Below are 27,003 nucleotides of genomic sequence, written 5' to 3' on the forward strand. Positions count from 1 at the left end.
GTTCCTGCAAAACCAAGAAGTTGCTGGAAAAGGAGCGCAAAGAGCGCAAAGAGCGCAAAGAGCGCAAAGAGCGCAAAGAGCGCAAAGAGCGCAAAGAGCGCAAAGAGCGCAAAGAGCGCAAAGAGCGCAAAGAGCGCAAAGAGCGCAAAGAGCGCAAAGAGCGCAAAGAGCGCAAAGAGCGCAAAGAGCGCAAAGAGCTTTTTGCCCAAATGTGAAAAAAAAGCTTGAGCAGAGTGGGGGATTGAACCTGCACTCTCCAGGTTCCAAACCACCATCACTACCTCTGGACTACCGGTCCTACATACCCAGATACAGGCTTCATGTGTACTTTATGAACTTCTTTTATTTATTTATTGACTTATTTCTATCAGATCCCTTTCAGCAGCTCATGAGCATCAGTTTTGAGTTACTTTATGTGTACTTTACAAACTTCTTTTATTTATTTATTCATACTTTTATTTAATCAATTTAGATTTCCTTATTTATTTCATTAGTCATTTATTTATTTACATTATTTTATTTATTTTATTTCTATTTATTTATTCATTCATTTATTTATTTACCTTAAATTACTTTCAGCCATACATAAGCATCAATTTTGGGTTACTCTGTGTGTTCTTTATGAACTTATGTGTATGTATGTATTTATTTATTACATATTTATGTATATATTTATATCATATTCCTGAATTTTGGGTTACTTCATGTGTTCTTTATGAACTTATTTTATTTATTTATTTATAAAATAACCAAAAAGTGATGCTGACTGCTGAAAAAGAATTTGATTTAAATAAATAAATGAAAAATAAAATAAAGTAAAAATTCAGAATTAATAAATATTTATGTATTATTTAATTAATTTTTATGTGTTTATTTATTTACATTAAATTTCTTGTCAATATGATCAGGAGTAAACCTAGACTACTGGACTGCTGAACATGTAAGAACATATATGAACATGTACGTATGAACATGTATGTAAGAACAGCTGACGTCTGAACAATTGATGTCAGAACAGCTGATGTAAGAACAGCTGATGTCCGCCAGGTGTCGCTGTTGGTCCGCTGCGGCCTCCAGAAGACACACCTCCATCCTCCTCCTCCTCCTCCTCCTCCTCCTCCTCCACGCCGCTGCTGCTTTCAGGAAGCGGAAGCAGGAATGTTGGAGTGTTTTTAGAAAAGTTTGGACTCTTTTTGTGACAGTTCGGGAGCAGAGACGCGGACTGCGGAGGACCATGACGGTGAGTTACCGGGACGCTGGCCGCCGCTCTGCCCGCTGAGAGGCCGCTGCTGTCGTTGTGGAGGGTTTTAGTGAGCCGCTGTCAGTGGAGCCCCACTGAGCAGGAACCAGAGAACTGGATCAGCAAGTTGGTTTGATCTGAGACAGAACAGAGATAGAAAGACAGAAAGACAGAAGCAGGTTTAGAGGAGATTTATTCAGTCTGAGCTGCTTTTAGGTCAGATTCATGGAGTTTATTAGACTGGAGGAGGTTCACATGACAGATCAGCATCTGTAAGGTCAGTACTGTGTGTGTGTGTGCGCGCGCGCGTGTGTGATGTAAGAGCGTGTTGACAAACAAGCTGCGTTGCTCGTGTCCATTAAACTCATTTATAGGTAATTAATTAATAGTTATGTCACAAAATGGTGCAAAACGTTTATTAAATTTTCAGTTCAAAACCTCAAATATTTAAGGTTAATTCGCTTTTAATTAACTAATAAATTACCAGACTAATGAGTGCAGCAGAAGAAATATTCTTCCGTATTCAGAAGTGACTTGTCAGATACTGAACTTCAACATTTAGTCGGTTAAATGTTGTGAAATGTGACAAAATGGTGAAAAATGCTTCTTATAGTTCTCCACAGCTCAAAGTTTTACTGAAGTATCGTCAATATTTCCAGTTTACTATCATACAGCCGACGACAAAGGAAAGGTTTGGCTTTTTTTTGTTTCTAAAAGATCTGAAAGAACTCATCAGTTATCAGAACAGCTGATGACTAATTCTCTTTTAATTAACGAATGGATTACCAGACTAATGAGTGCAGCTAAATAAATATTCTTCCATAATCTAAAGTCAGATACTGAACTCCAACATTTAGTCGATTAATAAATTAGATTCAAGCTTCTTAAACCTAAATTCAGGCGACTATTGATCACATTGATTCCAAAAAAGAAGCCTTTGAGTCTTAAAATCTGCTTCCATCTTTCCATCTCCTCATCCGTTTTTCATATATTAAAAGTAGTTTTATATGCTGTGATGCAGACTTTAAATGTGAGACCACTTACTAAAGTGATGAAGTAAATGTAGTGGAGTAAAAAACACAATTTTGTCCTGTGAATAAAGTTTAAAATTAAAATACTTTCTTCATCTCATTTGTTTTGTTTGCAGGATCTTAATATGTAACTAGAGTAAAGAAGTAAATGTAGTCGAGGAAAAAATTTATGAAATTATGTTCCTTCTCTTCATCTCTTTTTTATATCTAAAAGGAAATGTATATTTTTTTTATATGCAAAATCTTATTTTGTAACGGAAATGATCGAGTAAATGGAAAAAGTTAAATTCTTACATAAATGAAGTCCATGAAATTAAAATATTTAAGTAAAGTGCAAGTATGTCAAATTCAATATATGTAATTATTTTCCGTCTCTTCATATTTTTTCATTTTTATAATGTAAATTCATATATTATGTTTGCAGAATCCTAATTTGTAATTAATAATTAAAGTCATAAAGTAAACGTAACTCACTGGAATTAAAATACTCAAATTTAAGTGGTGATGTGTCAAATTGAATATATGTAGATATTTTCCATCTCTTTATGTCATTCATGTTTTGATTGTTTATGTTTTGTTTGCATAATCTTAATTTATAACTAGTAACTAATGTGATCAAGTAAATGTAGTCGAGTAAAAAGTATTTGTTAAAGTTCCATGAAATTAGATTCAAATTCAATATAAATAGTTGATTTCAATCTCTTCATCTCTTTTCCATATTTAGAAGAGTTGTTTTATGTATACCTAAATGGATTTTAGAGTTATTTTCCACCTTAATTTTTCATGTTTGTTTCATAAAACACCTCTCTGATGCTTCTGTTATCACTGTTCTGTCTTTGAGGCGACTATTTTTGACATTAATCCCAAAAACAAACGTTAAAGTCTTTGCCTGCGTTTTGCTGGAGCAGAAACAGTGGACGGTCGCATCGGTGCAGGTTCCACTCGGGATCTGGTTTGTGTTTCGGTCGACAGGTTTCCTTAACAGTCAGCTGAATATTCCTGCAGTCAGTGGGTCATCCTCAGTTAACAGCGACATAAAACAGGCCAAGACAGAAACCCTCCACATTTCTAAATAGTTTATCACCTAACGTAGATTCATGCTTTGCTTACATCAGATAATATTCAGAACATTCTTCCAATATTGTGATGAGTTACATCTCCAGGCTCAATCTGCAGCCGTCTTCCTCTGATAATAAATTTCTCTCTATGAGTTAGTCGTCAGCATCGCATTTAATCATTTTACTTCTGTTTTTAGAGTAAATAATCCCTGAAATACCTGACAATGTTTATTTTCAAATAGTTACATAATTAAAATGTGCAATAATTGCCAGAATTCTTTTCTATATTAAAAAAAAAATAAGGTTTTGTGTGAATAGTTCGATCAGATTTTAACATTCTGTACATTTTTGTTATAATTTTGCAGTTATAAAAATGTGTTTTCTGACCAGTAACTAGAATTGGTTCTTTTATGTTTCGTTTTAGGGGCTGATTGTTGTTCGTATATGTGTGTGCTGGAACCAAAATGTATTTTTTCTTTATAAAAAACATGTTCAACAATGAATAGCTGCTGATTATTAGATGTATAATTTGCAGGTGAAAACAGCAAAGTCTTGTGAAGAGTTGATGCAGCAGCATTTAACCCTGTAAGACCCAAATAGGTTGTGTGTATATATGTGTGTGTGTGTGTGTGTGTGTCTTTTTTTATGTAATTTTTTTCTATACTTGGGTATGTCTATGTCTATGAGTTTTAACTCCATGCTGACATTTAGTCATTAAAACTCTGATTATTATGTTAAATTTTTACCTGGACGTCTAAAAAACACAGCAGAAATAAATAATTAATCACGTCAGTTGTGAAAGTTTGCAGCTATTTCAATAACTAATGAACTGAAAATGCTCTTTTTCAAATAAAACTACAGAATGTTTCTCAGTTCTAGCTTCCTAATTAGGACCATTTGCCACTTTTTCTTTGTTTTCTGTGACATTTATGCCGCAGCATAAAGTGCCGACTGAAACCAGAGTTTGCAGAAATAAGAGTTTTATTTCAAATAATCGTTTAATTCTAAACCAAGGCTGATAAAGTACAAAACAAAAATGCAGCTGTAAGAACATCCAGCTGCAAAAATGAGAGTTGATACCAGTCTCCTTTATCCACAGATGTAGATAGTTTAGTTCATGCATCACTAAAGATCCTGTAAAACCATAAATATGTTTCCGTTCGGACAAAACAAGGGAAGATGTTAGCTCAGGAAAGCGTGAAACTGTTGCCGTTTTCTTTAGTTTGTGAATTGTTTGTGCAAGAAAGTCATTAAAGTTGTATGAAAATCGTAAAAAGCATCACGGTTCGTTGCTCGGCTCAGCTCTGGATGCTCTGTTGTCCTTCAGTGACTCTAAAACCTCTTTAGGTCTTAAAGAGTTCGACTGAACATCTGATCTGTGCATCGTTTGTCTCTGATGCTGCAGCAGTCGACTCTGTTGTTGTTGTTTTTGTTTTCTGACATTCCGGTTGGTTTTGCATCAGAGAGGAATCTAAAAATAAACTGTCTGTCTCCTCACTCGGACAGGAAGTCATTCTGTTCATCATTCTAAACACTCGTTTCCTGTTTCACATGTTCTCATTCACATTTGGCTCCTCTCATCTTCTTCCTCTCCATCCTCTTCCTCCTCTTCCAGCTTCTCCTCGTGATGTTTGACTTCCACTTCGCTGCTTTAGTTTTCACAGCTTGTTGACTCGATGCCAGCTCAGGTGTCTGAACGGCGGGATGGAATTTTCCCTTTGGTGTCATTTATGGGCCGTTACGCCTCAAATCAATCAGTCTAAAGAACTATTTCATCTCAATCATCACTGCTTTGACAGATTGTTTTTGCATGAAATGCTAATATTTTTTGAGACCATTGTTAATGAGTGTTCAGTGATGGGGATTTTTATGATGGCTTAAATTTTACACATAATTACGGATTATTTGAGCTGTTTGCCAAATATGACAGGTTGGAGACTCTAGTAACTCCAGACTGTATATTTATAGTAACTGCTTGAATTTACCTTCAAGCATCTCTTCCAATAAATATATGAATTCAGGAAGTATAACAGATGAGGTAACTGTTATTAGCGTAGAATAGCTTTATTGTCATCATACATGGGGGCATGAAAATGTCAGTCGCTGCCACTGGACGGTGCATTGAAACAAGCTAAATTAACAACAATAAATAATAAAATCAGATGTACATATAAAACAAAACTATATGAAGAATTCCAACACATGCAAAAGAGGTAAGATATATACAGTACAGTCCACCTAACATAGAGTTTTAAAGGTTTATTCCACCCAAAATATGACTTCGTGTCCTCGTACCTCTAATTCTAAAACTTTGTTCTGCCCAAAATACAACTTTTTCTCAAGTGCTCAAAGGTTTGTGTGTGAGTGTAGTTCATATATATTTATAGTAGCTGCTTAAGATTTGAACTTCAAGTGTCTCTTCCAATAAGCATGTGAATGTGATAAATGTTATCGGTAAGAGTTCATTCTGTCTCTCCAACCCACAACGTGGAGTCTGAAAATATAATGTGTCAAAATGAATGCGTTAATGCAGATTTATCCATAATCACGATTAACCCTCCTGTTGTCCTCATTTACAGGCACCAAGGAATATTGTTTCCTTGTCTGAAAAAAATCCAAAAATTCCGCAAAAAAAATTCCTCAAATTTCTGAAAATTTGCCAAACCTTAAGGAAGAAAATTCCAGTAATTCCTTAAAAGTTTCCCTTAAAAGTTGTATTTAAAAAATCCCCCAAATTTGGCAAGAAAATTCTTGTAAATATTTTCAAAAAATGAGTAAATATCTTCCAAAAAAAATCCTAAAAATATCTAAAGTGATTACATATATGTCAGTAAAACTTCTAATATTGTCTTTAAGAACATTCACAAGAAAAATCAACCAAAATCCAGCGATATTCGCTGTTTTTTGGTTGATTTTTTGTGAATGTTCTTAAGAAACATTTTTAACATTTCTTTTTTTCCACCAAAAAATGTTAAAAAATTTCCCAAAAATGTTGAAAATGTGGACATCAGAAGTTTCACTGTGAAAATATATATATTTTTTTCCCACATTTTCAAACGTTAAAACGACACGAGGGTTAATGTGATTTCAATGCAGTTATTCCATCTGCAGCGCACAATCACTCAAAATTCGGCAACGCATTTTGGGCAGTTTGTCCAAGTAGACTTACCGTAGCACATGTTGTTCTGGTAGTGGCAGAACCAAGCAACTCTAAATGGAAGACGCTAAACAGCACGTTGGCCGTCTTGGTGGGAAATATGACTTTTATATATCTATATATATCTATATATATATATATATATCTATATCTACCTATATATCTATATTTGATGAACTTGAATTAGCACAGTTTAAGTTCTGCTTGTAATGGCGTTGGTGATACGTTCCGAGATGATTTATGTCTCGTATCTTCACCTGATACACCATGGCCTTCAAGTGCTCCCAAAGATAGCGTCAAACACATCTTCTAGAGCAGTGGTTCCCAACCTGGGGTCCGTGCCCCCATAGAGGGGACGCCAGAGATCAGAGGGGGGCAAAGCTTTGTCTGCTCAGAGGCTGAGGTTATAAAAATTAGATTTTCCAATTCTGGATAAAATCAGAGTAACAGACTCACTGTGTCATCATAAGTCTACCTATAAAACATTTTTGAAACACATTTATGCTACTTCGATGGCCACACCTCCTTGATCTTTCAACTTCTCTCCACGCTTTCTTCTGGTTTCTCGCTCGCTCATCCCGATTTATTATTTCTGTGTGCAGTTAGAAAATTACTGACGGGAACGATGTTTGAAAAACGCAAAACTGGTGAAGATTCATCAGTACCTAAAAACTCCGGCTATACCTCGAGAGTTACCTTAAATTTGGTTTTATTAAAGGACAAGACAAAATTATGTTATTTGTGGTGAAATGCTCGTAAATGACAGCATGAAGCCAGCGAATTACGACGTCAGGAAACAAAACACAGTTCGGTAAAGTTGGAAGACATTCACAAATTCGGACTTCCGGCATCAATAACTCATTAAATATACGTTGTCTAAACATAACGATGCCTCTTTTCCACCGTTGTAAGGTAGACAATATGCTACAAGCCCAGTTTAATCAAAGGTCACTGTCTTTCAAGCTGCAGAAATGACTGATGTCTATGAGCAGCAGGCTGTGCGACGAGTGAACAGGGACCGTCTGCAAAATGCAAAATTCTAGGGGTGAGGTGCGTCTTATAGGGGGACTCCAAGCCAAATAGTTTGGGAACCGCAGTTCTAGGCTATCTGAAACACACAAAAACCATACATTATACATTTTCCAATTAAATTGTTTTTGTTTATTTTATTATTTATGTGGGATAGAGAAGGATGCTGATGTGCAGCAGTTTAATGACTTCAGTGTGGTTCTGTTATTATTTGCACATGCAGGGAGGAACTTTTAAACATGCTGAGAATGTTCATAATAAACATTTTCATAAATGTGAACATCTCTACATTTCTACCTTCGTCAGTGGTTGTTTTAGTTCCAGCTGTAATAGGATTCTATGCACACTGTAGATAGCTTCAGTAACTCCACTGCTCAGGAAGTATTTGCCATAAGTCCACTTCATTTTTAATTTAGAGCTGCTACTGGAAGTGTTTGGCTGCTAACAAACTGTTTGCTGGTTTGAGGGATGAAACGGTGGAAGGATGTTTAGTAGTGAGATGAGAAGCTGAGAAGATTCCTTTATTATTAATGACCAACACACCCACACTGAGCCCAGCTGAGATTACACACAGATATCTGCGTGTTAGTCGTATTGATGAGCTCTAATGTCCAACACAATCAAACACACAAGCTTCAGCTTAGAATTTTGTTTCTAACTTCTTTACAGAGATGCTGTCCAGGCTCAGTCTGGTAGATCATTATCAGACCCATTCTGAGTGTTTCTTCACTGCATTCTGCTGTCTGTTCACCTCAGCCAAAAATCATCTGTATATAATGTTTTTTTTTCTGCAAGTTTTGCACTGTTTCTTTTTCTTATCTATTCCTGCACTGCCTTTATACTTTTTCTTTGGAGCTGCTGTAACGGTGAACTTTCCCCACTGTGGGATCAATAAAGTTTATCCTTATCCTTATCCTTAAATAATAATATAAACAAAAAAATCAAGAGTTAAGTCATTTATTTAGAAATAAGGAATATAGAATGTAAAAGTAATAAAGTGTTCCCTAGCTGTGTGAAACTTCATATATCTCTCCAAACTATCTCCCTTCCTCCTGTTCCTTTTTACTCCAGCTCATCTCCCTCCACGTCTCTTCCATAGAAATTCCTCTGGAAATCACGTCTCATTCTGGCAGTGTTGGAGATCCCAGTGAGATCAGAGGCTCCTGTTGGGAGTAAACACAGGGTTTCTGCAGGGCATTAAAAAGCATTAATTGTCATTAAATTGATTTTGCAAACATTAAGGCCTTAAATGGCATTCTTAGTGGCATTAAAAATTCTTTCTGCTATTTTCAAGAAAAATATTTGATAATATATAAATGTAGACGGTGATTCGTCAGATATGTGCATCTGCGTAAACATGCCGAACCATTGCAAAAATTGCTCCAGCCGGTCGGGTACAATTGCCAAAAATTGCATGTTTGGAAAGTAGAGGAGAACTAGGAAATGGGGAAATGCAAAGTTCAGCAAAAATGGCAAGAAAACATGGATTTCAGAGAATGACTGCAGCCAGTGGGTGGTCAGGGGTGGTCAATTCACGAGTTAGTTGTAAAAACCCTTAAAACCAACTTCTCTGTGGTGCTATGTCTGTAAAAGTCTTCTCTGTTTTTCTTGTTGTTTTCAATGTTTTTTCCCCTTTAAGTTTTTTCTGTCCAGAGATGAAAAACAGGCAAAATCTTTGTTAATATGCGCCGTCTCTGTTAAATAAGCCACTAACTATGAAGGATTGTGTGTGTCTGTGCAGGTGAGGTACCTGTTGCTGATGTCGCTGTAGAGTCGTCAGTCTTCTCTGACTGATCAGAAATGGAGAGTGGAGCTCTGGGAATGGAAACCAGCGCCGCTACAGGTGGGTCGTCTTCAACAGCCTCTATAATTAAATAAATTAAATTAATTAAAAATTAAAATTAATTAAATTAAAAAAACTGTTAAAATATAAATAGCAAAAAATAAACTGAGCTAAAAGTATACATTTGATACATTTTTGCTAAATGAATGGATAAAATTTGAAATAATTTATGGAATTGATAAACCATTGAAATAATGAACTAGAAATACAGACAAACATGTTATGCCACGTTTATAACTTTTATAAATATATATGTTTGTGGTGTTGTTTTACATTCACTATAAAAATGGTGAAGGGAAGGTGGTGCTGATTAACTGGTACCACTGGTTTTAATGGTTTGTTGTTACTGGATGGCATAAATTCGAAGCATTCATGCAGATTTATCTCTTTCCTGTGAGTTTTTGGGTATATTGCAGTTCAGTCTGATATTGCATTAATGCTGGTCCTTCAGTTCTGTCTTTATAACTGTCAGAAACAACAGTTAGCCGTCCCAGATATGCAGGATGAGGACTCATGTGATGCCTCAGCTGCTCACCTGCTGTGTGTGTTTGTTCTGACTCAGCTGTGTTTGTTGCGTTAAATACCTGCCCAACCCGATCGATGACTTCATGCTCCATTGATCCTCAGATCCCAGACTGAAGTCGATGAGCATGGCCTGTGTGCGGCGGCGGGCCTGGGCCCAGAGCAAAGACTCCGTCTGGCAGGAGTCAAAACCAGGGGACTGTGGCCCCCAGGGACCCCAACAGACCCAGACTAATGGTAACACACAGAGACCCTCGGAGGAGCCAGGTTAGACTGAACTTGCCTGGAGTTGTTGAATGTCAGAATGTTTAGAAAGTATTTTACATTAACTATATAACGGCAGAGAGCTCACCTCAGCTGACAGCCAAAGTCCAGGATTGTTATCTGATGATTTTATCTTTATGTTTATGTGGTATAGCTGCATATGTTTACTGGAACGGTGTCTCCATGACAGTTTGTCCATCCGATGGAAAGTTTTTTTTCCAGCTGTAAAATCTTCCACTCAGTACACACCTATGTCCCAGTTTTTTTTTTATAACTTCATATATCAAAAATATGTCTTAATGTAAAGTATTAAACAAATATTGCCACACATAGTTTATTTCTTTGCTCACAAATATTGATGTTGGACTTCTAAGTTAAGTTCCACTTTTGTTTAAGGTCCAGTAGATCTCTGACTGTGTTGAAGTGAATGGGGAAAAACACAGCTCCTTTCTAACAGTACTGGAGATTAACATAAAGGTTAAGATAGTGTCCCTCACAAAATACAATCTAACGATGGTGTTTCCTTCAGCTTTGACAGCACGCTAGCATGCTAAGCTAAAAAGGTAGACATTGTAAACACACTTGCTGAATAACAGAAGTTTTAACGAGTATGTGAGCATGCTGATGTTAGCATTTAGCTCTAAGTGTCTAAGTAAATCCTACAAAGACGCTAGCATAGCTTTAGCTAATAGCTTGACATAAGCCCTGACTATGTCCGAGTTTTTTAATAACTTAATTTATCAAAAATGTATCTTGATATGAAGTTCAAAACAAATATTACCACTTGTAGTATATTGTTTTGCTTACAGATACTACCGAAAAGCTGCATTATGCTGCAGTTGTGTTTAAGTCCAATAGAAGCTCTGACAGTGTTGAACTGTTTTTTCTAACAGTACTAGAGATTAACATCAAGATTAAGATAATATCCCCCGCAAAATACACTCTAATGACACTAGTGTTTCCTCGAACTTCCTTCTAGCTCCAATAATTGCTGATCAAGTACCTATATTTCGATTGGCATTCCCAATTGTTAGCATGCTAGCAGGCTAAACTGAAGATAAAGACACTTGCTAAATAGAAGTATTGTTAACAAGAACATGTTAGCATTTAGCTCAAAGTGTCTAAATACGATCCTACAAAGACGTTAGCTTGGCTTTAGCTCATAGCTTGACTTAAGGACTATAAACTGGTCCACATGCAAAGTTGTTAACCACTTTTCGATTTTGTGGGTGTCTGCTTGGAAGACTTAGTTTCATACATGCACAGTAGGTTGTGGCTACACACAACTGCTTAGCAGGCACAGTGTTGCCCTTGTAGTGTAGTTGTAAAATTTTAAGTTAACTGCCCCCTTCCATATTTGCAGAAATTATAAGACTGTCCTAAGAATTATGGTCCCACACAGGGTGCAAACGTCGGTCTACTGAGCTGAAGTTCCTGACTTACGCCTCCATCCTTCTTACTTTGTGGCTCCTTCAAACTGGAAGTCTCTCCCACTGCATCACAGTCTTACCTTTTGTGGAAGAAAACATGTTCCTTTCAAACATAAATTAAATGCAATTTAGTCGTGCAAGAACCTAACTTTTGGGAGACGGCTCAGTTGATGGTTTCCACATGACCAATAAGAAAACAAGCAGCAGATGTGGTTCTTTTCATATTACAGTAGGTGCGTGTTAGTTTGCACCTAATATTGCACACAGAAAAACACACTTGGCTTGTTTGGATGCTCCTGAAAGGCTGCCTGTAACTTTACCAGGATAAAACAGCTAGTTATAGATTGGATTGTAGCACCATGACATTGATTATTCCTGTGGGTGAACATAGCACAGGATTTCTGGAGAATTTAGGACTTCTTCCTGTGTTTGGGCAACGTCGATGTAAAGTAAGTACAAATCAAAACACCGCCAAAATCCTGCAGAGGCAACTTCAATTACAACTTTTTTCATGGTGAATTATAAGACTGTAGAGAAAGAATCTCCTACAACAGTCTGTCCTCATGACAAGCATTTGTTTAAAGTACTTCCAGCTTGAACAGTCACTAATTTTCGGCTGCACATGGATCCATGTTGACCCTTGGAGACTTGGGATTTACGTCACACGTGCCCTTGCAAACGGAGAAGGCTTGACAGACTGGATTATATTTAAATCGTTTGCAAACAGATGAGCATTTCCTGCTTATGGGACTTTTGGTTTGACCAAAAACTGTGGGAAACTGTGATTTGCAATTTTCATTAAACAGCCAACTGCAAAAATAGTCCTGATCATAATGAAATGAATCAGTATTTGCAGCTACAGTGTTGTGAGCAGGAGCAGGATGTGGATCATTTAGCGTTCAGCCTGCTGATTCCGTTATTACCATCAGCTGAGACGTTAAGAGTTATATCCTTAAGTGTGGCACCGCTGTAAAGCTTTTACAGCATGTTGTAATCACTGTGCAGGACAGCATCTGTTGTCGTACTCCTCTAACCTGCTCATGTGTCTCTTTCTGTCAGGTCAAGTTCCCAACAAGATCACCAACTGGCTGAGTGAATGCAGGTACGGCGTCCCGTCAACACCTGGTGCAAGTTGATTTTATTACAAATGAGCTAAGAACCAATCAATCAAAAAAACTGAACAGAAAAATGCATTTTATTCCTGATTGAACAGAAGTGTGAAAAGCAGATGTTCCTTTACAAGCAGCTGCCTGGTTGAGTGACGGATTGGTTAACTGGTTTATCAATATGTTTTCCTTGTGTCTGGAGGTGTGTGTGCTCAGGAGCGTTTTTATCAGCTGCTGACGTCGAGCCAACGCCTTGACATACAACACACAGAAACACACACACACACACACACACACACACACACACACACACACACACAAAGAGAGCAGAGCGACGCCCAGAGATAGGCCCCATAGAGCCGCTGGAGCGAATAAGAAGCCAAGAAGGAAAGAAAGACACAGGAAGAGGTCGACAGAAGATGGAAAGAAAGGCAGAAAAAAAGAAAGTAAACAGAGGAGGGGTTCCTCCTGCTGAGTCAACACTGTTATCACACACACACAGCTTCAACCGCTGTCACTCACAACCCTCGACAGCGCTCTGACGTGCCCGACACGTCGTCACCGTGGTAACATGACCGGCAGAATCTGAATCACAGGTTGCTATAGCAACAGCTGCAGGGCAGGGGCCTGGGGCCAACATGGCTGCCTTTGGAAAGTGGGAGGATTGGCGAACATTGCGGCTGCGCGCTGTTACACAACCATCCATGTGTGTGTCTGTATTAGTGTGTGTGTTGAATAGTGGAATGAAGTTTGTCCCATTGATAAGAGCTGCAGGTTGTGTAACAGCTCAGTGTTTCCAGCGTCCGGCTGCAGACAGCAGCTCAGACCTGCTACCTTACTGCTACTGTCAGCTAGTTATCCTGGGACAACTAGTCTGGTCAGTAGAACGCCTGGGATAGTTTCTATAGACAGGATTTAGCCTGGGATAGTTTCCATAGACAGGATTTAGCCTGGGATAGTTTCCATAGACAGGATTTAGCCTGGGATATTTAGTGTAGGTCAGCCGTTGACTAAGCAAGTAGCCTGGTTTGACAAGGACACAAGACGGGCAGTTAGCCTGGTTTATTTAGCCTTAACCTGACAGGCACTTAGGTTTCGTTACATACCTTTAGCTTGACACGGAGTTTGTCCTTGGATAGGTAGTCTCAACCTGATAGGCAATTAGCCGGAGTTACTTCAAAGTAGCCTAACAGGCAGGGGTGTTGGCATAGTTAGCCTTCATGTAGCATGCAGTTAGCAAGGGTTACTCAGATTTAGCCTAAAAGTCAGTAGTTTAGGCATAGTTGGCCTTCATCTAGTACTCAGTTACTTAGACTTAGCCTAACAGGTAGTAGTGTTGGTGTAGTTAGCCATCTTCTAACAGCCATTTAGTAGGGCTGACTCTAAATTTGCAGAACAAGCCTTAACAGGCAGTTAGCAGGGATTAGTCTTGACAGGCAGTAAAGTGGGTTAGCTAGTCTTAGCCTAACAGGCAGTTAAGTTTTGTTACTTAGCTTTAGCTTGACACGGAGTTTGTCCTTGGATAGGTAGCCTTAACCTGACAGCCAGTTAGCCAGAGTTACTTCGCCTTAGCCTAACAGGCAGTAGTATTGGTATAGTTCGCCTTGGTTTAATAGGCAGTTAGCCTATGTTACTTAGCCGTAGGAGTAACAGGCAGTGGTTTTGGGAGAGTTAGCCTTCATCTAGTATGCAGTTGGCAAGGGTTACTCAGACTTACCCTAAAAGTCAACAGTTTAGGCATAGTTGGCCTTCATCTAGTACTCAGTCACTTAAACTTGTTAGGCTAGCCTTAGCCTAACAAGCAATAGTGTAAATAGTGTAGGCATAGTTGACCTTCATCTAGTTCTCAGTTACTTAAACTTAATCTAACAGGTAGTAGCGTTGGTGTAGTTAGCCATCTTGTAACAGCCATTTAGCTGGGCTTACTTTTCCTTTGCCAACAAGCCTTAACAGACAGTTAGCAGCAGTTAGCCTTAACATGCAGGTAACCTGGGTCAGCTACCCTTAGCCTTAGCCTGCTAAGGCAGTAGCGTTGGTATAGTTTGCCTTTGTTTAACAGGCAGTTATCCTATATTATTCAGCCTTAGCCTAACAGGAAGTAGTGTTGGTATAGTTTGCCTTCGACTGATTGGGAATTAGCTTAGCTTGTCTAGACTTCATTTGACAAGCAGCTAACGTTGGCATAGTAAGACTTTATCTGTTTTTCACCTGACAAGCAGCTGACCCTTGGATAGTTTAGCTTAGCCTGATAGCCAGTTAGCCTAGTCTAGGAGTTATCCTGGTATGCCTAGCCATATTTTCATGGTTAAGTTTAAGCTTCATTTTGTATTCAATGGACTAACATGTATGGTTGGATAGTTAGCCTCAGCCGCACGGTTGTGATAGCTATCACAGCCTGGTCAGTACTCAGTGTGGGCTGTGAGCGTTGCATAACCTGGATTTTGCCTGACTGCTTGTTCATTTCTTATATCCAATGGGGTGTTTTGGTGGTAGAGTTTGCTTTATGTCAACCAGGAATCTAAGATAGGTTTTCTTTATGTCCTCATCACCATCCTGACGTAGCAGTAAGTTTACTGTAGATGAACATTAAAGGCAAAACATATTGGCATCACATTTCTTTCAATGTAAGTATGCACACTGGCTACAAGAAGACACAAAATTGTAGTTTTTTTACATCATGTGTTCTTTATATCCGTGACTTCTTCTGTATCTGTTGTGGGCTGTAGATGTTGTAATGCTAAGTGATGCAGCTGATGTGTTTCACCTTGTATGCTGTGTACTAATAATAGCTGACCTGACTTTACTGATAGGAATGTCTGTTGGATTTTTGCGTTTTTAGTCCCCGTTTATGGTTTAGGTTAATATGTAACCCTCGCCGTGTGTCTCTTGTCCAGGACGCCCCTCGGAGCCTCTCTAGATGATCAGAGTGCTTCTCCCAGTAAAGGTAATCAACATTTTCTATGTGCTGTTTATTTATTACATTATCAGGATCACAACCTGTTTGGATGCTGACACTGCCTCTGTTCTCTGGACTTTGCTTTAGAACTTACATACTTGCAACCGGCCGTCACAGCTTGTTTTAAAGTTTGGCTGAGTTTAGTGCTTATTTGTTACTGAAAGGATTACACAACTTTTCTACTTTGTGTGTGAACAGGAGCGCTGAGGAACGGCTGCAGCTTTGAAGATGACCTTTCACTGGGAGCTGAAGGTCAGTTCAGAGGAACACTCACAATGCAAATAAGATTGCTGATTTCAGCTCATTGTTTATGGTTTCCCCTATTTCTGTGTTTTCTTTCTGCACCCTGGAAACTTAACAAACACTGACATTTAGGTAAATAGTCACATTGTCAGTAGGAGTCAGATGTTATGGTTGATATTGTTTGCACTGCCCGGCAAATTACTATGGTTCATTAGTCCAGAAACACCTGATTTAAACCTCAAATTATTAGTTGAATCTCTAATTTCCGGTACTTTTAGTTTACCAGCGCAAAGGCTCAAAATCGATATTGATTGCTGTTGCTGTTCAGTAATGAGCTCCGTGTCTTCCAGTCTGGTTTGTTCATAACTTGGTACATTGGACATGAGTTCAGTCCAGTCTTCAAGTGATGAAGGTGATTTCTTGTCTCACAATAATTCTGTTAGCTTGGTCTGTCGACACCACAGTTGTTGTAGCCGTGAATCTTTAGAGGCAATGGTTCAATCACTGTTATTTTTGACTGGTAATCTTTCATAAGGTTTATATTGTCATTTCATAAAATCTTGGCTAAATTGGAAAACACATTTAGAACAACTTTGAACGAGTATTTTTTTTTTGCTAAATTAATAAGTTCCAAGTCCAAGGCCATGGTTCTCTGCTGGAAACCGTTTGATAGTTCCCTTCAGGATAAGGGGGAGATGCTTCCTCAAATGAGTGAGTTCAAGTATCTCGGGATCTTGTTCACGAGTGATGGGAAAATGGAGCATGAGATGGACAGGAGGACTGGTGCAGCATCAGCAGAAATGTGGGCGTTGTACCAAACTGTCGTGGGGAAGAGGGAGATGAGCTGCAAGGAGAAGCTCTCAGTTTACCATCCATCTACGTTCCAACCCTCACCTATGGTCATGAGCTCTGGGTAGTGACCAAAAGAACAAGATCGCGGATACAAGCAGCTGAAATGAGCTTCCTCCGTAGGGTGGCTGGGCTCAACCTAAGAGATAGGGGGAGAAGATCAGACATCCAGAGGGAGCTCGGAGTAGAGCTGCTGCTCCTTCTCCTCTAAAGGAACCAGTTGAGGTGGTTTGAACATCTGATTCGGATGCCACCATGGCAGCTTCCTTTGGAGGTTTTCCGAACATGTCCATCTGGGAGGAGACCCCAGGGTAGATCCAGAACCCGCTGGAGGGATTATGTATCTCATCTGGCCAGGGAATGCCTCGGGATCCCCCAGAAAGAGCTGGAAAATGTTGCTGAGGGGAAAGGACGTCTGGAATGACCTGGTTCATCTGCTGCCTCCACAACCCGACCCCGGATAAGAGAAGAAAATGGATGGATGGATGGATGGATGGATGGATGGATGGATGAATAACTTACACTGTCACTTGTAAAACCATTAACGTACCGCTCTAAATGACAACAATTCTGGCTGTCAGACTTTGGGTTTTTAAACTGGTGCTACTTGGTGCTGTCCTCAAGTCACTTTGTCCCCAAAGTGTTGACACTGGCCACCATGCCTTGGTGTACAACGATCTGTGCAGAAGTTTGCTTGGAAGGGGTGAATTTTGGTCCAGATTACGCTGGTGAAGATACAACATAAAATTTACTAAAGAATCACTGTGGTCTCGTGATGAAGCTGAACGTTTAGTGTCTAGACGTTTAGACGAAAGTGTCTGAAAAAACCTGAGAGCTGTCCTTGTTTGTTTGTCCAAGCAGCAGGAACACGAAGTACTAATCTGTCATAAAATTAGCTCTAGGAACTGTATGAGTTGGATTTGGTGCAATGTAGGCCTACTTGGGTGTAGAATATTATTATGAATGCTGGTCATCAAGAGAGTAGGGATGGGGAGTAATCGAGCACAACTGGAGGCCATCTGAAACTGTCTGAAATTACCTTCTATATGAAGGAAACTCAGTGGTTTGCTCAGTAGTGCAAAGCAAATTTAATTTTCAAACACTTGATAAGCATTGGCATTTTGTTTTATTGCTGTCAGCTGCTTAGCGGTCATGCTGTTCATTACATTCTTTAGTGTACACGCTCTACAGAGTGGATGAATTTACTGACCCAGTGCACTATAGAGTAAACAGCAAGGGATTTTGGATGCAGCCTTTCTGACACAAGTTTGTCCATGTGATGAACTGAAAACTGGAAAAAGGCTAATTAAATGCTTTTAGAGTGAGATTAGAGAAAATTCTAACGTGCACAATTGGGCGTATTTGAAAAATAGATGACTTGTGACTGACAACAAAAGGTTCATGGGTAGCTATTAGTAGATTTAACTGCATAACTGTCAAAGTACAGCAGATACAATTCAGTTTGTGGACTACTTTGAATGTGATGCTCACTGGGAACAATGGAAACTATTCAGTAGCTCAAACAATAAGATAACTCGGTCTAAATTAGTTAAAAATAAACAAGCACAGAGAGACAACAGCTTTCAGAAATGTGGGTTAATTTCACATTTAACACCCTGGTATGGATAAATGGACCACAGCTGTTATAGAAACTGGTTGATGCCCTGGACAGACATTGTTGAGAATTTCTGCAAGCTGTGATCCATATTTATTTGCTTTTGTCTTCGATTTAAACCTAGTATCTCCTATTTTACTATTTAAAACCCAGCAAACTTCTTTTTGTGGAATATTTTGTGCTTATGATAGCTCTCTTTCAAATAAATGCCATTCCTTTGACAAGTGTGACTTAAGTGTCTAAATGCTTTATAGGCCATGTTGCAATGGGACTGTGGCATGTCAGCTTCATAAGAAGACAGTTGCCTCTCTCTTTTTAATAAGTAGTTTATTAAAAACTATTCATCAGTCAGCACCGTGTGTGTCCGTTAGTAGCAGTAATGAGCCTGATCGAGGGTGTAAATGAAGGCCAGGCGTCTGGCAAACAGAATGGTGTCGGTTGAACCAACAGAACGTCTCGTGACGCTCCGTCCTCATTCCTCGGTCTTGTTTCTTCTTGAAGGAAAAGTCAACAGCAGCAGAGGTGTGGAAACACTGCATGCATGACTGAGTCTCCTCTGAGAGTTTTCATCGTTCCTGTGATCTGCTGTGAATACATCGGTAACTGCTCTGATGGCGAGAGGGTGGACGTGTTTTTGAGTGAACAATAACCTGTAATGACTTTACGGAGTGTGTGTTTCTGTGTGTGGTCGGAGATCAGCCGGTGGAATCTGGGGCTGAATAGGTTGTAATTAGTTGAAAGTTGAAAATATTCCAAAAATGAGACACAAAAATAACAAAAGCGAGAAACAAAATAATAAAAAATGAGACAAACGACACGAAACAAACCAAAAAACAGACAAAAAAAATTAGACAAAAAGTTACAAAGTGGCAAAAAAATGTACAAACGACAAAAGCGAGACAAAAAATTACGTAAATGACAAAAACAAGACAAAAATGACCAAAGCGAGAAACAAACAACAAGCGAGACAAAAAGGAAACATAAAATGACAAAAACATGAAACAAATGACAAAAGTCAGACAAAAAAAAGACAAAAAACAAAAACAAGACAAAACATTACAAAATTGAGACACAATGACAAAAGTAAGAAACAAAATGACAAAAAATGAGACAAACGACAAAACAAGAGACAAAAAATTTGACAAAAAGTTACAAAGTGACAAAAAAGTTACATAAACAACACAAACCAGACAGAAAATGACAAAAGCGAGAAACAAAATGATAAAGAATAGACAAACAACACAAGCGAGACAAAAATTAAGAAATATTTCAAAAATGAGACACAAAATGACGTGAGAATCAAAATGACAAAAAATGAGACAAGTGACACGGAACAAAATAAAAAAGACAGGGTTACAAAATTAAAAAATTTGACAAAAAAGTTACAAAGTGACAAAAATGAGACAAAAAATAACGTAAATGACACAAATGAGACAAAAAAATGACAAAAAACGAGAAACGAACCGACAAAACCATGAGACAAACGACAAAAGTCAGACAGAAAAAGCATCTAATTAGTCGATGCTGAGAGGTCAGGGTTTGCCTAGATTCCATCTGGGACATCCTGTGCAGGAACAGCAGCCTTGGGTGCTTTTCAGTTCCAACAAAAATGCAGTAAACTTGATTTAATTTCGTACGACCACACAGCTGCTCGCTCCTTCGCTCCATAATTGGCCTTTTCCACTGCAGACGCTGGGACTTGTCATAGCAGGAAAACCACAGGTGAAACCGAAGCATGTTAACAATGGTTTAATTCCTCTAAGTGCCCCAGTGAGACGACAACAGCTGGACTTAAACTAAGTGGATTGCAGTCATCACTGATACACCTGTGCTTCTCCTGCTGTGACACGTCTTCTGTGAAAAAGGTTTATTCATTAGCAAATTAATTACAGTAACTCAGCATCATCCTGCTGAAATCTGGAACATTTCAAACCCTCTTGTGAAAAATGAGTTCAGTTCTTCTTCTTCAACTTGTGCTGGCCGACATTGTTCACCGAGTCTCTGAAAGTTTTGCATCATTTTGGACACGTGTCGACTCATGATTCAGGTGTTTAACCACTACATCCGTGTTTTTTACCCTCTACCTTCTTGCTTGCTGTTTTGAAGCAACATAACAATCCTTCATCTTTATCTTCAAGTCAACTAGAACAGTAAGATTGCAGCCAGACAGTTAAATTATGAGCTGAAAATCACCAGAACATGTGATGATAATCAGTGTGTAGTCACTATTATATTACTATATTTTATTATGTTATATGAATGAGACACGACAAAAGTCAGACAACAAAAACAAGACAAAATATGACAAAAATTACACAGAAAATAACAAAAGTGAGAAACAAAATGACAAAAAATGAGACAAACGACTAGAAACAAAACAAAAAAGAGACAAAAAATTAGACAAAACAGTTACAAAGTGACAAAAAAATGGAGAAACGACAAAAACGAGACAAAAAATTACATAAATGACAAAAACAAGACAAAAATGACCAAAGCGAGAAACAAACAAGTGAGACAAAAAGGAAACACAAAATGACAAAAACATGAAACAAATGACAGAAGTCATACAAAAAAAGACAAAAAAACAAAAACAAAACAAAACATTATAAAAATGAGACAAAATGACAAAAGTAAGAAACAAAATTAGAAAAAATGAGACAAACAACACAAAGCAAAACAAAAAAAGAGATGTTGTGATTATATTCCTGATGAACACCATCAACAGTACAACAGTCTATTTTTCACATCTAACCAGTGGAGACTATCATGCATTTCAGAAACATTCGCCTTAATTCCCCAGGAAAGAGCAACATGTGCAGCTTTATTCTGTACCAGTTGCAGTTTTCTGATGTCACTTAGTGCATTGGAATAAACAATTGTCTGTAATTCATGTGTGACAAAACCAAAGCTTGAATTACTTGTGCAGTGGTTTGTGGTGTCAGATATTTGGCACATCCCCAAAATATTTCTACTTTTAGTTGCGGTTCTCTGTATTTGTTTGTCCCAAGATAATATATGATCAATTATAACTCCCAGCAATTTAGCTTCTCTCGCTTGTTTGATTGTGTGTTGAACCTGCTTCCTTTGTCTCTCTAAACTGGAGCTAACTGTGTGACATTAGGATGAAAAGATGATTTTAAAACTCCTGGATTTGGTTCTAATTGTTGAAAACTGAAGCAAACCGGACCTCTTTAGTTTGAGTGTCTCTGTCTTAATTATCTGAGCGGCTTTAGGTTGTGGAGACGTCATGTATGAACACATCCTAATGGGCTGTAATGATGTCATCATGAGCCAATAGGAGGGGATTAAACCGTTAACGGGTGAATAGAGTGGAAGTGCATCAGTGAATTAAACGGTTCAGGGTGAACAGGATGGAAGTGAATCTGTGAATTAAGAGTCTGGAGGTGAGCTATCGTCATGTTTGGCTGCTTTAATCCGGCTGTCCATCAGAGAAGAAAACCTCACGGACTGAAAGAAGTTCAGCTGTAATGAAGTGGAAGGAAGGGAGAGAGGCTCACCTGGACGGTGGCAGGACGACAGGTCTGGACAGGTTCCTCTGAAATGGAAAACAAGAGTCACACCTCCAGCTGCTGACGGCTTTCAGGTCTTTGACAGAGTGAAAGTTCTGTCAGACAGATTAACTCTCAGCTGAACTCATTCATGACGGTTCTGTTGTGTTTTTTGAAAGGCTTTAACAGATCCCTCACTGTAAACTCTATTAAAACTATTAATGAACAGCTGCTGTTTGACGGATGTTTATAGGGAACAGTCAGTTCATTCTGAATGACAAGATAATTATGTCTTGTAATTTATAAATAATAATTATTATGATTATAATTATAAGTACAAAAATAAAATGCAATTTTAAAATAAATATATAATTCATTTCAAATCTGATCATTTATGAATAATAATATTATTATAACATAAATAAAATAACAAACAACATACAATTCTAAAATGTCATTTTTCAATTATAAATTAATGATTAATTTTTACATGTTTGAATAAATGTATAAATTGTAAAATAAAATACAAATATGAATACAATAAATAATTGAATTAAATGTACAAATTCTAAATTAAAATACAGTTTTGAAATAAATGTGTAATTTATTTCAAATTTGATAATTTATTAATGATAATAGATATTCTAGTTATAAATTATGTATAAATAAAATACCAAGTAACACAAAATCCTAAAAGAACATTTTGTCAATTAGAAATTTATGATTAATTTTTGAAGTTTTTATTCATGAATAAATGTATAATTTGTTAAATAAAATACAAACATAAATACAATAAGTAGTGTATTTAATTAAATGTTTAAATTGTAAAATAAAACACAAATACAAATACAATAAATAACCAAATTAATTAAGTATATAAATTGTAAAATAAAATACAAATATAAATACAATAAATAATTCAATTAATTAAGTGTATACATTGTAAAATAAAATGCAAAAATAAATACAATAAATAATTGAATTAATTTGAAGAAGTGACACTATTTTGCTGATTAAATAATTCATCAACCGATCAGAGATGTCTCTGACACATGAATTGGTTAAAAATGATGATAACGAGACACCGATTAGCTGCTGAAGTTGTCATTTTTAATGATTTATAGATGATAATAATTGTCATGTTTGTCTCTGCAGCCAACCATCTTCAGTCCAGCAACAACAAAACTGAATCCTGGTGAGTTCACTTTCATTTTATTCTCTGTATTTATTAAATCAAGCTGCAGCTGATTTTTTCTTTTCTGTCTCTATCCTGTGAATGCATCAATGCTGATTTTTCTCTGTGGGCAGTTTTGGTCTGGCGGCGGATCAGAAGAGGAGTCAGTACAAGGAGAGGGGGAGAAGTATGAACTCGACAGGATCGGGGAAGAGCAGCACCGTTTCCAGGTCAGTTCACGTCGTCGGTCCTCAGACTCATGGAGGTTTCTGCTGGAAGTGAGCTCAGATAGAGGGAGGCGGAGGCTGAGCTGAGCTGTTATTAACTCACAAACCGATTAAACAACGCTGCAGAGAACATGTTTATGTCCAAGCAAAAAAACCCAACCAGAGGCGCTGCGTCCAAGACGAACCAAACACAAACTCACATAAACCCGAGCTGAAATCACCTCCGTGTAACACACATGCAAACCAAACGAGGACAAAATGAATCAATAAAATGTAAAAATTAAATTCATGAATGGATATTATAGCATAAAATAACAACAGACAATGTAAACAGTTCTGTGAAGAAATTTTTAATAATGTTTTAATATATAATTTAAAACCAGGTGTTGGCTAGGTGTCTGTATAGGTCAAAAAGAGTTGCTTAATATCTGAGAGAATATGAGATCTTTTTAAATGTAATGAGAAAGATGAGAATCCAAATTCGAAGTCACTGCTAGAAGCTTCCTGGCAATGCATTAACCTTCATGTTGTCCTGCAGGTCAAAATTGACCCGTTTTAAAGTTTGAAATGTGGAAAAAAATATATTTTCACAGTGAAACTTCTGATGTCCACATTTTCAACATTTTTGGGAAATCTTTGAACATTTTTTTGTGGAAAAAAAGAAATGTTAAAATATATATTTTTTCCCACATTTTCAAACTTTAAAACGGGTCAATTTTGACCTGCAGGACAACACGAGGGTTAAAAGAAAACTTTCCTCCCAACAAGCTCAATGCATCTCGTCTTCCTTCACTGTTCACCAAACTTTCTTGTACGTTGACATCAGTGCGTCCTGTGCTTCTTCTTCGCGGCTGTCAAACAGACGTTAGGTTCATTAGCGCCACCTACTGGGCTGGAGTGTGCATCAGTGTGCCAGAAATTAAGGAACTGAGAAAGGTGTGATTAAATGCCTTAATTTTTTCAAAGCGTTATTTTTTCTGTAATTAATCAATCGGAATTAGTGCGTTAAAGTCCCATACTTAGTTATTCCACAGCCAAAAATGCTATGTAATAACAAGCCCTTCTCTGTACCACATCTGAAGCACAAATTTAACGCAGTTTTGTATTTGTGGTGCGAAATATAGTAGATGGAGAGAATTATATTCTATTTGAGTTGTTTACATTACATACTATGGAACCTTACACATTCTCAGGCCATTAACTTGCACATTCCTGCACACTGGAAGTATTTCTATTACTTTTTACATCCTATAGTCTTGCTGCTAATTCCACCTCTAACACTTGCTTTCCATTGTTCTTGTACCACTTCCTGTCCACCAACCTGCAGAAGCTCCATCCATTAATAGAAATTACATTTTTGGAATGAATCCAAGCACATTTCCCTCATAAAGCAGCTTTTCTATATCAATAAGTGCAGGTAAAGTCCTGTTATGTCTCAGAGTGGTTTTAAGGAAGGATCTTGATGTAGAAAACAAAAGAAATTTCAGCTGGTTTTATTTCTTCTTTAGTTGTTCTAAAGACAGCAGGGATCCAAAGTTAGTGAATCTGTATTTCTGGTGTCCAGGATCATGGAGCTAATTCTGTCTCAGGCATGTTTTGGGTGACAGACTGACTGCTATTCAGCGTCTCTGAGGGCCTCGTATCATATTTTGATTATATCGTTATGATCCTCGGGTCCATTTGTAAATGAAATCACCAGGGAGTTTCTTTTTTTTTAAGGACAAATATTCCAGTTAAAGCCCATGAGGAAACACTGAGAGAGTCAAACAGAAAAGACACCAGTCAAATCTGAGAACCCAAATTATTATGATTTTTTGAACTAGATAGTCAAAATCCATCCATTTTATAGCCCCATGTATATTTTTCCATTGAGCCCATTGGAGTCTTAATGTTCTATGTTTATTAAGGGTTTTAAAGCATGTATGAGATGACAGAGAAAGGAAAAGATACTATAACCGTTGCAGTATATCCATTTTAACATAATTAATCAAGGCATTAGAGAGATTTATTGATTTTGTATTATTTTACCATCCAACCGACAGAAGTTAATTAAGTTTATGTACTGTGATTCTGAAGTAGGAGAATTTAGCTTTTTTCCCTAATATTTTTCCGGATTTTCTCCCAATTTTTTTACACTACATAATTTCTGTCTCTTCAGATCTTTAAAGTTCTAATTTGTAAAATTAATAGAGTCAGACGTCTATGGTTGACTAGCCATTCAGTGTATTTACCTTGTGTTGTTCCATCTTTATATCGTAAATAGAGTGTTGTTGTTTAATACATTTCCTTTATACACACGAGGAATTCACAGGAAATGATGCAGCATGTAATCCAGTGTTGCTGCTTCTAATTTTATCTCACTGATATCAGCCTTTACTGTTTACTGTCCAGCCTCCTATCAGAGCTCCTTTAAACTACTGCCGACCCAATACTGACAACTGTAAAATGTCCCGCTCTCTTAAAAACAAAAACAATGCAAAAAGTTAGCAAAAGTCTTTAATTTTTGCAATATTTTGAAAAATTCCAAGTCAATGTCAGATTTTTTAAAAAAATCTCTTGAATATAGTAAGTAGCCAAACGAAATTAACAAATTTTGAGCGATCATAAGCAAAAAATACAGCATGCTACTAATTGATGAAGACTTACGGTATGTAGAGAAGCTCCTCCCAGTGAAATTTGACTGGTTTGAGTAACAATAACAGCTCAGCGGGCTACCAGTGTGTTAGAAATGTCTCCAGATTTTCATCACTGAAGCAGATGTGGTCAGTGAACTTAATGAATAAATATCCTGATGTGTTTGTAGGATTTTCTGATTTTGTTGGTGGTGGTTGATTGGTGGCAAGCTGGTGAGTTCAGGTGCAGAGTGTGGCTAAAGGTTGTCAGGTTGGTGGTAAATGGTGCGTTGTGTCTAATGTGGCTATTGGTGGTGCATTATGTGGTTGAGAGGGTTTTAATCAGATTTTTCAGGCTAAAATCCAATCATTTGATGGTAAAATGCCTCCAGTGATGTGTTGAAACAATATAGTTTTACAGACCAACAACAACACATATTTCTGGGGCACAAGACCTTCAATGCACAACTAAATAAAACAGCGCCAGGTTTACAACATCAGTCGGTCCCTCCAGGAATCTGCGGCCAACGACTCTGGCAGTTTCACAAACCACCACAAAGCTGCTTCTAAAAATAATTAACCGCTAATCAATCCACATCTTTACGCAACTATTGGAACTGCGGCTGTGGAAGACTTTGGCTTTCTGGAAACTGTCTCCACTGCTTTACATCCAGCTTTATGCAATCACACAGCCTGAAAGGAAGAATCTTTATTACGAAGCCCAGAGGCAACATTGCATGACATGTGGTTACCTTAGGGGCTAAATTTAGGAGGGAAATAAGTCACGGATGCTTTAATTTAACGTCAGGGTAACAGCTTCCAGCCTGTTAAAAGCTCATAAGCTTAACCTACCTGAGATCCAGATTCATTGACCAATTAATAGCTTATAAGGGGCCATAATTTAAGTAGTCATAGTTTGTACATACGACTAGGAATTCGTAGTATTACCACAACTTAAAGCACTATAACCAACAAGGATGGAGGCTTTTTTTAAGTTTTAAGTTCCACCCAGTTAAATCTTTCTGGGTTCCAGTATTCGCAAGTCTGCTTTGAACGATCCTCGATGGACTGATCCTCTGCTGCTGGTCAGGTTTCTTTTAGTCTTTTTCTTTTCCAGATGGGGCTGTGGAGGAGCAGG

The 27,003-nt window shown here is 37.7% G+C and overlaps 1 protein-coding gene across 5 annotated transcripts in view; it reads left to right on the forward strand.

The window, feature by feature from the left end:
* The first annotated feature begins 1,115 nt into the window (after positions 1–1,115).
* The window catches only part of itprid2 (ITPR interacting domain containing 2), a 59,692-nt gene continuing 33,804 nt past the window's right edge, over positions 1,116–27,003 (forward strand). For 2 of the 5 annotated variants that reach the window (XM_055015115.1, XM_055015117.1), the window contains exons 1-8: positions 1,116–1,240; positions 9,257–9,358; positions 9,986–10,147; positions 12,634–12,676; positions 15,575–15,624; positions 15,835–15,888; positions 23,008–23,047; positions 23,161–23,256. In XM_055015115.1, the coding sequence (XP_054871090.1) occupies positions 9,316–9,358; positions 9,986–10,147; positions 12,634–12,676; positions 15,575–15,624; positions 15,835–15,888; positions 23,008–23,047; positions 23,161–23,256 (488 nt within the window). In that variant the 5' untranslated portion in view covers positions 1,116–1,240; positions 9,257–9,315. Of the gene's footprint in view, positions 1,241–1,498; positions 1,518–9,256; positions 9,359–9,985; positions 10,148–12,633; positions 12,677–13,591; positions 15,305–15,574; positions 15,625–15,834; positions 15,889–23,007; positions 23,048–23,160; positions 23,257–27,003 lie in introns of those variants that run through there. The other 3 variants (XM_055015118.1, XM_055015116.1, XM_055015119.1) reach the window with 3 other exon arrangements.

The sequence above is a fragment of the Amphiprion ocellaris genome, chromosome 11 (genome assembly GCF_022539595.1).
Source record: "Amphiprion ocellaris isolate individual 3 ecotype Okinawa chromosome 11, ASM2253959v1, whole genome shotgun sequence".
Taxonomy (NCBI): domain Eukaryota; kingdom Metazoa; phylum Chordata; class Actinopteri; family Pomacentridae; genus Amphiprion; species Amphiprion ocellaris.